The 13,289-nt window shown below is 40.5% G+C and overlaps 1 protein-coding gene across 3 annotated transcripts in view; it reads right to left on the reverse strand.

The window, feature by feature from the left end:
• LOC127620210 (protein CBFA2T1) overlaps positions 1-10,084 on the reverse strand; it is a 95,170-nt gene extending 85,086 nt beyond the window's left edge. For all 3 annotated transcript variants that reach the window (XM_052093347.1, XM_052093346.1, XM_052093349.1), the window contains exon 1: positions 9,660-10,084. In XM_052093347.1, coding sequence (XP_051949307.1) covers positions 9,660-9,687 — 28 coding nt within the window. In that variant the 5' untranslated portion in view covers positions 9,688-10,084. The remainder of the gene's footprint in view (positions 1-9,659) is intronic.
• Positions 10,085-13,289: the final 3,205 nt, after the last annotated feature.

The following is a 13,289-nucleotide window of genomic DNA, read 5'->3' on the forward strand; positions in this document are numbered from 1 at the left end:
ATTACTGCCCTGAGGTCTTGCTTTGGGGGCTGCTAATGGTGACAAGCCAGTCCCCAGTCTCTACGAGGGGGAGCATGACTAGCCACGCTTTGTCCTTCTAGAAGGACCGGGGCGGGGCTGGGTGGCCAACGGCCCCTCCCCCCTAGTGAAGCGAGGAAGGAATTGCCCGAAGGCTTCCTAGTGACTTTTCACATCCTGGAAACTGGTGATAACTACATTCATAGCGTCACCAAATAAGCCAGAAGGCGAAACCGGGGCATCAAGAAGGAAAACTTTGTCCTTGTCTCTGATGCCCGACAGGTTGAGCCATAAGTATCTCTATGTGCTGACTAAAGCCGACATAGACCAGCCAATGGTGTGGGCTGTCTGCTTGGTTGCGCAGAGAGACAGATCTGTGGCTCGACGAAGCTCAGAGAAAGCCTCTTCGTCGACCGTGGTGCCTGCACTCAGGTCCTTCAACAGATCAGACTGGTATGCCTGTAACACTGCCATAGTGTGCAGGGCAGCACCAGCCTGACCTGCTGCCTGATAAGCCTTCCCCACAAGCGAACCACATGGGTTGTCAAGCCACAGGTGGGAGTGGAGTTGTGGTAGGTCCTACCTGATGAGGCAGGAGGTGTGAAAACACAGCGACCGGGAGCAGAGAGACTGCCCAATGGATACATGGGTCCGCCGTCAGGGGGACCGTACCACGTTGGACTGTGCCATGCCGAACCGGTCCCAAATCAGCTGGACCACCTGGGGGTGGAGCCTCCTCACTCCGCTGGGCGAAACCTGTTGCAACAGCACGTCCGCTGCCGGGGATATGAGTGAAGTGTTGACTCCAAAGGAGGGGATGGTGGGCGAGTTGTGACATATTACGAGAGCACACGCTACCTTGGCGATTTATGTACGCTACTGTCACGGTGCTGTCTGAATTGATCAAGACGTGCTTGCCCCGGATCAGTCAGAGAAACCTCAGCAGGGCAAGGAATACAGCCAGCAACTCTAGGCAGTTGATGTGCCAATGCAGCTGGGGCCCTGTCCAGGAGCCAGCGGCTGTGTGCCTGTTGCACACCGAGCCTCAAACCAGTTTACTAGCATCTGTGGTGATCACGACACGTCTGAACACGTACTGTAGGGGGACTCCAGAGGCTCTATGGAGTCCTTAAGGCACTGGCGTTCTCGCCGAGCATCGAGGTGGAGTGAATACCGCTGAAATGAGGCGGATGGTCCTGGTCAACCAATGCGACGGGTTGGACAGCGAAAGCCATGCGTCCAGACTCTGCATGAGGTACACTAGAGGGTTGATTGTTTTCGACGTACCGGATGGGGCATTGCGGCAGGGGGGGGGAGCAAATAATAGCGCGTCGGGAGGCAAAAGCGTGTGGACGAGTGAAGTGGTCGGTTCCGGGCAGTAAAAAGTAAAAGGTGCCCTCCACAACCTCGTCAGCTTATCACGCACTTCCGGGAACAAAGGTTGGGAGCGGCGCCCTGATCCAAGATACAAATTGTCAAGCCGTGAAGGCTGTGGGGAGGATGGAGGGTTCCAGCCCACGCTCACAGCAGTCCGGTCAAGCATGTCGGCCATTTTAAAAATACCTCTAAATAACATTCACTAAATTAAAGGGGGAAAATACTTTTTATTATGTTTAATTAAGTAAAGAAATACACTACAAAAATTGTTTTATCAAATTGCTATTGTAATCAAAAGTTTTTTCCATTTAAATTTGTCTAAAAATCCTTAAAACAAGATACATTTTCTTGAGAAGCAACATATAAGATATTTAGACTTGCTTTATGACAATGTATCTTAAATATAAGTGTATTTTTTACTTGGTTATACTTCGGCAAGTGCAGTAAAGACAAAATATACTTATTCATGATCTATTCTCTAAAAGCAAGTCTAAATATAGTATATGCTGCTTCTCAGGTGAATGCATCTTTTTTAAAGGATTTTTAGATATATTAAAATATATGTATTTTTAATATTATATTCAACATTCTCAGATAACAATGTTTTCTTCTGCAGTATGGTTCCTAAAGTAAATGTACATTGTTTTAAATTAGTTTTAGATATTTTTATTGGAAATCAAGCCAAAACAAATCCAAAAAAAAATTTGTTGCAGTGTATAATGGGGCGAATACTACCCTCTCTCACCTTTGTTCACTTCAATCCATCTTTAACTCACACAAAAAAAAATGTCTCTCTTATTAATAAGCAAAGGTCAAGGAAGGCTCCAGGACCAGATGGCATCTCACCAGCTTGCCTTCGTTCCTGTGCTAACCAACTGGCCCCATCTTCACTCAGATCTTCAATAGATCACTGGAGCAGTGTGAAGTCCCATGCTGCTTCAAACGCTCAGTTATTATCCCTGTCCCTAAGAAACCTAAAATCACAGGACTTAATGACTACAGACCTGTCGCCCTGACATCTGTGGTCATGAAGTCATTTGAGAGACTGGTGTTGGCCCACCTGAAGGACATCACTGGACCCTTTCTGGACCCCCTTCAATTTGCTTATCGAGCAAACAAGTCTGTGGATGATGCAGTCAACATGGGTTTGCATCATATCCTGCAACATCTGGACAGACCGGGGACATACGTAAGGATCCTTTTTGTGGACTTAAGCTCGGCTTTCAACACAATCATACCAGATATACTCCGGACTAAGTTAAACCAACTCCCTGTTCCCACCTCTACCTGTCAGTGGATTACCAGCTTTCTGAGGCAGCTTGTGAGGCAGGGAAAATTCACTTCCACCACCTGTACCATCAGCACTGGTGCCCCCCAGGGATGTGTGCTCTCCCCACTACTCTTCTCCCTGTACACCAATGACTGCACCACCTGAAGTTTGCAGACGACACCACTGTCATCGGCCTCATCCGAGATGATGATGAGTCTGCATATAGAAAGGACGTTGAACGGCTGGCTTTCAAAACAACCTGGAGCTGAACACGCTCAAAACAGTGGAGATGATTGTGGACTTTAGGAGGAACACCCCAACATTGTCCCCCCTCACCATTCTAAACAGCACTGTGGTAGCAGTGGCGTTATTCAGGTTCCTGGGCACTACCATCTCACAGGACCTGAAGTGGGAGATACACATCGACTCCATTGTGAAAAAGGCCCAGCAAAGGTTGTACTTCCTTCGCCAGCTGAGGAAGTTCAACCTGCCACCAGTGCCTGCTGAAACAGTTCTACTCAGCAGTCACTGAGTCTGTCCTCTGCACTTCAATAACTGTCTGGTTTGGTGCAGCTACGAAATCAGACATCAGAAGACTACAAAGGACAGTTCGGTCTGCTGAGAGGATTATTGGTTGCCCCCTGCCCCCCCCTTCAAGAACTATACACTTCCAGAGTGAGGAAAAAGGCTGGTAATATCACTCTGGACCCCACTTACCCTGCCTACTACCTTTTTGAACTGTTGCCTTCTGGCCGGTGCTTCAGAGCTCTGAACACCAGAACCATCAGACACAGGAACAGTTTTTTCCCTCAGGCCATCCATCTAATGAACAATTAAATTGCCCCATTGAGCAATAATTATGTGCAATACACAGTTTAATTTTAATTTATATTATCCAACATATCCACTTCTGCCATTACTTACATTGCTCTGTACATAATATACAGTTTTTTGTTCTTTATATAACAGATTGTATTAGATTTGCACTACGTGTGTGTGTATGTGGGTATGTATGAAGGTGAGTGTATGTACGTATATGTATAATTATTTATTTTGTGTTCTTTTTTGTTTTTAATTACCTATGTCTTGCTGCTGTTTTTGGTATTGTTTGTATTGTTGTTGACTGGAAGCTCCTGTCACCTAGACAAATTCCTTGTATGTGTAAGCATACTTGGCAATAAAGCTGATTCTGATTCTGAATAAAGCTACATATTGTCAATTTTCTTCACAATAAGAAATGCACAGTGAAATATATTATGAGCCATCGTGTTATAATCTAGCAGCAGCAAGTGCACGCACGAGGGAAGAGCATCCCTGCGACAGAGTGCGCATCAGCCAGGCGCAGTGTCAATCTCTCCCCCTTAGATCGGGACATTCGCGCAACTCATAGAAGAGGTGTTGACCACGCAAATAAATTCCAGTTTTGGAGTTTGTAGTTTTTTACATGATCTGCTTCCTTATTATTTGAACTTTAATAAAGTGAAAACACATTCAAACTGCATATAAGATGTAACACTTGGGTGTTTCCTTTAAAGAGCTCCAACTCCACTTATTCCACAACTAGAGTGCTTCTGTATTTACTTATTTGGTATTTTTGTATAATTTCCTTGTACTTTGTGATCTACATAAGCTGAAGCTGTTTGGAAAGTTTGGAGTGCATCTGGACTGTGAGCTGTGTAATTGTTCCTCTCCTTAGTCAGGCGCGAGCTGCAGTGCTGCTCTCATCATTAGAGTTTCATGTGATCTCATGTTACGTTAAATGAGATCAAATTACTTTTCGACAATTTTATTGTCGATGTTGTCGATAACGTTTCAGCCCTAATTCCAAGTAAAAATAACTAATTGTATATACATAATTACACTGTAATATAAAATTACATTTACTTTGATATAGGATTTTTGTCAAACCACCATCCATAACTGCAAGTAAACTAAATGAAAGGGAGATAAACATCATTCAAAATTACTTTTCTGTCTCTTTTGCAGTTCATCACTGACCATTGCACAAGCACAAAAACACTAGTTTTATGGAGGAGTTTTATAGACTTCTTGCAAGGGCCGAGTCCATTCCTCAGCAATTGTTACCTCATAAAGAGAAGTAAATCCTAATGAAGCCATTACACAGTCCATATTCCCCATCAATTATGCCTTTACACTGATATGCCAATACTCAGTGTTGGTCATATGCCATTCTCGCCTTCTCCTTGGCAAAAGCAATGCCTGAATCCACAGACAAAACCCAATTACAGATAACAGTGTGATAATCTTTGTTCCTAGGGAGCAGAGAGTCGGCCTGGAGAGAGATAGCGTTGCCGCGAGGCTGAAATTCAGACCAGATACAGCCTATGACAGACCGCTTTTTCTTCTTCTTCACTTCTTCCTGCTAAAGTCTTGCTCCCTTCCTCTTTCCACACACACACACACACACACACACACACGTGCACACACATCCTCACACCTTCACCACCCTAAATCTTTTACCCTTATACTGCTAATCTTTAAATGTAAATTCTGTGATGAGAAAAAAGAGGCGCAAGATAACAGGTTACATCTTCACTCCTGTGCCGCTATCGTCTTATGCATCACTGAAAAGCACCTATTCAATAAGATTATCTTCTGGCAGAGTGCACGGCGACACACCACGAAATACACTTTGTATTCATTAAACACACATCCCTGGCTTATCTGAAATATAAAGGGGCTTGTCAGGATGGCACATTGTGTGTGTGTGTCTAAGGGGAAGGCAACGTGCATTAGGGCGATTACAATATCAGCCTTGTCCAGATGGAGGCAGGAAAATAAACAGAGGGAGAAAGAGAGAGAGAGAGAGAGCAGAGTGAGAAAGAGACACAAGAATGAGAGGTAGTTAAGTGTGTGTGACTCTGTATGTGTGGCTGGTGGATATGTGTGAAAAGGAGTGTGTGTTGGAGTAAGACGGAGAGAGAAAAATAAGTTAATTGGTAACTGAATCTTAAATTAACAGAGAAAGAAAGTGAAAGAGAAAGACAGAGAGAAAGAGGTAGACAGATATTGCGCAAGGCTGCATGGCGGACTGGACACCTGTCAGCTGGAGCTGTGGTTTGTTTAGGTAACCCTGGACCACATTGCCTGCTCATTGCCAGATAGACCATTTAACCACCAGCAAATTTAGATCCATGCTTACTAAATTTATAGAAATACTCTGTCTCATACTGAATATGAGGTTTCATATTCATATTTCAGTGCTTTGAATGAGGGCATGGCAGGCACAAAGTAATTTCCCTAGCAGGAGAATATTCAACAAATATTGTGATAATGATCTAAAACTTATATAAAGTAATGTAATAAACTTCATGGTTTACAGTAGTAAAAAATATGTCTTGGGTAAAGAAATGACAAAGTAAATTCTTACACATCCCCTTTCACATTATATTGCCTCTTGTATTCAGCCCCACAACAAAATAAAAACCACTCATCCTCTCCTCTCACATTATACTTTCATGATTTATGAAATTCAATAACCACAAGATTCTCAGTCGTCTCAATCATTCATGGCCAGCCCTCCGCAGAGTATCACGTCGAGTTAAATATATAGCCCTCGCGAATAAGGGGCTTTCTACACCCTGACAACTAATGTTGCTTATTTACGGCCCAAGATCAAGTGTGTCAGCAAGTCCAACAGTTGCCCTTAATGAATATAAAGAGCCTTATACATGATATAGCTGTTAAGATAGATGCAAGTAAAATAACACTAATGTATTTTGGGAATGTGCCCCTTAAGAGTTGGAACATTAAGAGCGCGTATAATACACTTGGCTGATGTCATTATTACTTGATTTTCTTCCCTTTTGTTATTGTAGTTTTTATTCACTCAGAAAAATTATATGACGGCTTGAACTGTTTTGTGCACACAAGCAAATGGTTGCTCACTGCAGAATTTACAAAAAGAGTTCCTGTATCCTTGTGTACAAAGGGTGTGTTTTTGATTTAAAACGCATAAAGAAAAATATTGGGTATTTGTGCAAGTGTCTGGTGAGAATATCTGTCAGTTTATGTATGGGGTTAATGACATCACTAATGAAATGAGTTACACACTGTCACGATAAAACACTTGGCTTTCAGCCACGAGCGTCTGCAGTTCATCATTTAAAATACACAATAAGCACTTCACTACAAATGTTTTTACGGTGCTCTGCATATCAGGTAAATGAGAAACACATTTACCATTAAAAGAACATTTGTCTTTGATGAATGTGACACAAACAGATTAATATTTTCCCTTACATGGATGTTAGAATGTCATGGTTAATTTGTAGTAATGACCTAAAGTGAGCATTGAAATGTATAGATAATTCTTAAAACTGACAGAATATTGTTATTAAAATGAAAGCAGAGAGCAATATGAGTACATTTCCAACATGGGAAATTAATAAAGGGAAAATGTAGAACACATTCTCTGATATACTCGAAAATAATGGTTGTATATTTCCATGTCTCTCTCTCTCTCTCTGGTGGGGGCAGCCGAGTCATCTCTTCATTATGCTGTGGCAGTGTCTGGTTTCATGCGTTTGACCCGTGTGAGGCCAGTGGGAGAGGAGGATAGGGGAACAGGTGTGAGGCAGGCAGGCTGGTGGCTGTGCAGATGGCCTCAGCCAGAGGATGCTGCCGCCTGCTAATGTTGGTTTCACACATACACAAACAAACACAGTGCTTATCGCTCACCGAACCCTCACCTCCAGTCACCATGCACCGTGTTTGCCTTTAATCAAGGTACACTCACTGCCTGCACTGTCCCTTGGTCTCCAATTCAAATCTCATGTTGACAGAAGCAGTGAGCAAATACTTTAATGAGGTGATGACCAGATCACACTGGAGCACGGCCGGCCAGTGGGTTTGTGGGGCCCTAGGTGAAATCATGAAAATGGGTCCCCGGTGTGAAAATTGTCATAACTTTTAAACACCCATAGAACAACTGCAAACATGATGAGCATATTTTTTTTTTAGATAGAAAGCACTAAAAAAGAAGAACTATCCTGTATTGCTCGGTAGATAACAAATAACATGCCCAATAGCTTTTTTTTTTCCAAAAATGATGTTAGGTTAACATGCATGCGTAAGGAAATATGTGTATTTTAGGTGCTGCGAGAAGTCACCATTTTATCACCTTATTTTGATCGCCTTTAAATCTTTTTCTAGAAGTACAAATAAACTAGTGTCTCAGTTAATATGAGGTCATGGAAACTGCAAGTAAAAATAATTACTGGGTAACATTTTACAACAAGGTTTGCATTAGGTATCATTAACAATGTATATTACAATTTTCCAGCATTTATTAAACTTGGCTAATGTCAATTTATAATGATTTGTGTCATGAATAAATTATGCAGATTAGTGTTTACAGTTTAGCTTTATTTCTTGTCGATTTTAGATATAATAATGTTATTTTATTTATTGAAACTTTCAGTTATTTGTGTTTTTGTGATTATTCAGAGCTCATTTTATACATAATATGATGTGACAGAAACTATTGGACTGTGGAAAATTTCTAAGTAAAAGTAATAGATGTTTCTTGATCTTGTGACTGGTTCATAAACTTTGCACAATGTTCTCAAGCCATGAGAATTAGCATATTTCGACAGAGAACAGCAGTTCTCCAAAATCCCATTTTGTTTTTGCCTGAAAAACACACACTGACAGCCACTGAGAGCAAAGAGCTACAGAGCAATAAAAAAATCGACCCTTTACTATCGGCCTCAACCCTCCGAAAACTCTCACTTAAACTGAAGACCCAACTCTTCTGTTACGAGGTAATTTAAGCATCGAGAAAAAACATCAACATGTCTTTGATAAGATGCGTTTCACAATTGTGCCAGGTGCAACTTGTCACAATTGTCGAAAGCAACTTCTCATTTCATGCTGATGTAACTATTGTCAGTGCAGCTTCTCAAATCACTGTGATGGCACAACCGTCAATGAATCTTCTCAATCAATTGTGATGCCACAAATGTTAAACACTTTCTCAATCCATGGTGTTGTCACAAGCAAAACTGTCAAACGCTTCTTAATCCGATGTGACATCAGAATTGCAAAATCTTCTCCATCCACAGTGGAGTCACAATTGCATTGCCTCACACCTGGTTTACCTTAAATCTGTTCCATTAAAACAAAAATAAAACTTGTTAGAAAGCTCACAAACTGGCCAACAACAATTCCCATGCCCATTAGAACAATTTCTGTCTGTTATTGTGTATTTATAGACTGAGGTGACATTAAATAACAGCTGACATGCAGACAGTGTTAATATTTGACTTTTAAAACGATTCGGTTGAATTTTATGACGAATACCATTTACAGTACAAACAAGAAAAATGTCCATTCATGCAAAATATTGTTCATTGTAAATAAATCAAAAGATGAATTATGTAGAGGCTGAGAGGCTGAACTGTTGTATTGGACTGTCAAGACTATTGATTTATAATAGAGAATTTACTTGACACATGATAGTAAATCCAGAATAATCCGTACTAATTTATAATATGTAAAGTGCACTTATTTTTCTTTAGTCAGAGGAAAATAATACATCAAAAAATCATAAAAAGAAAGGTTTTGAAATTATATAATCAGAGTACGTTAATGCGCATTCAAATCTTACATGGTGTCAAAGTTATTTATGTATTGCTTACAAATTAGGGAGATAAATGGTGAAAGCATGGACAAAATTTTGTTAAGCGGTAGATCAGTAAAGCATTTCAGCAATAAGTGAGCAATTTACTGACTAAGACTAAATGTAATAAACAGCATATAGTAACGTTTTAGAAATATTTTTATAAACAAAAAATGCTTTACATTTTGAATAGGCAAAACGTTATAGTAGACGTAGGCTATGCGTCTTTGTCAGTTGCCTAAATGTGTAATAAAACATCCTTATATTACTGAACATGTTAAAAATGTACGGACAACTAAAAGCATCTAACATTAGCAGAAAACAGGTAAAGATATTAACTGAGCGACTTACACTGAAAAGAGGTAGAAATTCCCACCATGCGTAACGGCGTTGTGAGAGAAAAAAATATTTCCTATCCTCGACTCCTGTCGAATCGATATAGTAGTGCTGGTTCTCAGTCCTATACGATTACTTCCAAGAAGCAGAATTCAAATGCGACCATCAAACTCCAGTGCACAGCTCTAAAAAGGCTCAAGTCTGCTGAACGGCAGAGAGCTTTAGGCTCGGATGAAGCTCAACCTGACAAGAGGATGCCGTGCGCGTCTCGCGCTCAACTCATTTAGCGCGGTGTTTTCTTTAAATTTCAAAGTAAATAAATACGAAAGACACTGAAATGCCCAATCCCGGTGTGTTGAGACAGTCAGAAACGTTTAGTGACACTACAATTAGCAATAAAACGGTTTCCTTCTAAGAGCCTCTAGCGTCCGGCTGCTACGAGAAGCTGTGGTACTTTACCTCTAGTCGGCGAGCTTCGGCGGGAAACCCAGGTGGAGAGTGGGTGGGGCTTTCTCTAGCGGTGGGCGGAGACTAAGATAACAGGCATCTGGACAGGTTTGTGGAATAAACTCTAAAAATTAAAGAAATGAGATTGTGAAAGAAGACGGGGACGGTTTGTCGTTGCGCTTTAGTGCTTTGCGCTCTCTCTCTCTCTCTCTCTCTCTCTCTCTCTCTGTCTCTCTCAGCCTGCAGCAACTCAAGGCAAACACTTCCACGACCATCTGGACTTCATCTCGGCCAGCAGAGCCATGAAAAGCAGAAGCATCGTTTACAGACCCATGATAACAGCCTCTATCACACAGACGCCGTTCATGAAGTTAATGCGTCGCAGACTCCCTCTCTCAAATCTCACTTTTAACCCCAACTCGACCCATAAATTGTATGCTTAAAGTGAGATAATATACAGGTTTGCATCAAGATTATGCAATCATTCTGGCAACCAACATTAACTTGGCCACATTCCAAATATGATGTCAAATACTGGACTTGGTTTAACAATGTTTTCCTTTTGTTTCGGGGGTTCAAATGAGGATTTATCTGTGTAATTGCGACCGTTGAGCGTATTTCTACATATTTATTTTCTCATTTGAGTGCTAGCCAATTATGGTTTCTCCAAAACCATGAAGAAAACCTATCTCAGACTCTCTCTCTCTCTCTCTCTCTCTCTCTCTCCATAGTTCTTGATGTGCAGGTCCGACTCTTTGTTCCTCTCAGACAAAGACTCCTCTCAAACTCTGTGAGACTCCTCTCAATTTGGGATCCTACAAGCTGCTGGCTGAATGGAACACGCTCCTGTCAGATCAACACAAGCAGGCACAACCCTCTGTTATCACAAGGACTCAATGCGATCTCTTTTGTGCCCAGCGTGCGTTAGAGAAAAGCTTCTTGTGGCAATCACAGGGCAACATCTTGACACCGGAGGCAAAAGGATGGTGGTTTAGGAAACCTGCAGGGGCACGAGCGGGTGTCGTGTCCACTGATAACAGCACAAGAGACCAGGAAACACACAGTGCTGTTTTTGCCGCTGAGGTTCCTGAAAGTCGGCCCCCCTGGACGACAGGCTGCACACACACAGGATACCTCGCCTCTGCTGAGGGAAAAACATGCTGGGTCTGATACACACACACACGGCCACACAGACTTCCTGCATTTCCCCACCTACCAGTCAGCCACCTGTGGCATGCATGCAAACACACACACAATTAAGCCACTGTGTAGGGGCTCTAAAACAACAGCAAAACACAGCCACTAATGGGGTGTGTTGACAAAAATTGTAACTCATATAAAGAAGTCCTTCATTAGACCAATTACAGTTGCACTGCATTGTCTTTATATCTGCATATCACAAGTCTTTAACATTTAAAGGGATAGTTCACCTAAAAATGAAAATTATGTCATAATTTACTCCCCCTTATGCTGTACCCATATGACTTTCTTTTTTCAGTAGAACACAAAAAGGAGATTTTAGACAACATTTTTAGCATCAGTCACCATTCACTTTCCTATTAAAAGATCATGTAGAGGTGGGTAGTAACGTACTACATTTACTCTGTTACATTTACTTGAGTTACTTTTTGGGGGGAAATTTACTTTTAGAGTAGGTTTAAATGTGGGTACTTTTTACTCTCACTCAAGTAAATTTCTAATGGAAAAAAGGTACTTTTACTTCATTATAATGGGCAATGATAGTGCAGGCTTTTCTGTGTCATGGTGATGGTCATTTTCAGGGTGGTTCTGTAAATATGGGCTCTTATGACATCAGTTTTAAAGCTGATAACAACTAAAAGCTATGAAATATTGAAAGAAGGCATTAATAAAACATGATCTTGCTTGGGACACTGTTCACGTTTTCACTCTAATAATTACTAGAAAGATTTCCAAACCTCTCTTCTTATTGACAAATTCATTCAGATCTGACAAGAGCCCTTAAAGGGATAGTTCAGCAAAAAATATTTTATAATTTGCTCACCCTTATGCCATTCCAGATGTGTATGACTTCTTTTCTTCTGCAGAGCACAAATTATGATTTTTTGAAGAATTTCTCAGCTCTGTATGTTCATACAATGCAAGTGAATGGGTGCCAACATTTTAAAGTTAAGCATATAAGTAATCCATAAAAATCAAGTGGTTAAATTCATATCTTCAGAAGCAATATGATAGGTATGGATGAGAAAAAGATCACTTTCACATTCTTCTTATTGTGTTTTTGGTGATTCACATTATTCTCTGCATATCATCCCCTGCTGGGCTGGGAGAAGAACTTCTAGCAAAAAAAACTACTTTAATATTGATCTGTTTTTAACCCACACCTATTATATCACTTCTGAAGATATGGATTTAACTACTTGAGTTGTATGGATTACTATTATGGTGCCTGCATTTGCTTTTTGGAGCATGAACATTTTTGGCACCCATTCACTTGCATTGTATGGACCTACAGAGCTGAAATATTCTTCTAAAAATCTTAATTTGTGTTCTGCAGAAGCAAGGAAGTCATACATATCTGGGATGGCATGTAAATGATGAGAGAATTTTCATTTTTGGGTGAACTACCCCTTTAAAGAGATATAATTTAAGTGTCACTAAACGTTTCTGATTGTCTCAACACACCGGGATTGACATAATTTAATAATCCGTCATCATTTCGCTACCCTCATGTTGTTCCAAACCCATATGACCTTCTGTATTCTGTGGAACCCAAAAGGTGTTAGACAGAATGTTAGAGACTGACAGTCTCAGTCACCATTCACTTTCAAAATATACAGAAAAAAAAAGCACATTCACTGAAAGTAAATGGTGACCAAGACTAACATTCTGTCTAAAGTCTTATTGTGTTGTATGTAAGAAAGAAATTCATACGGGTTTGGAACAATATGATGGTGAATGATGACAGAATTTCCATTAATAATAATAATAACAATAATAATTATAATTCTGTAATATGTGTTAAATGTGTATTATGTAATGGAATATATGGGTGTTAACATCCATTATGTCATGTGTGAAAGTAGTGAGTTACTCACTACTTGAGTACTCTTTTAATTGGATACTTTCTTACTCTTTCTCAAGTTATTATTTTTTTTAGCACTTTTACTTCTACTTTAGTAATTCTTTTTTTCTTTTTTCTTAAGTAAATGTACTTTT

This window comes from Xyrauchen texanus, chromosome 26, assembly GCF_025860055.1.
Source record: "Xyrauchen texanus isolate HMW12.3.18 chromosome 26, RBS_HiC_50CHRs, whole genome shotgun sequence".
Classification (NCBI taxonomy): domain Eukaryota; kingdom Metazoa; phylum Chordata; class Actinopteri; order Cypriniformes; family Catostomidae; genus Xyrauchen; species Xyrauchen texanus.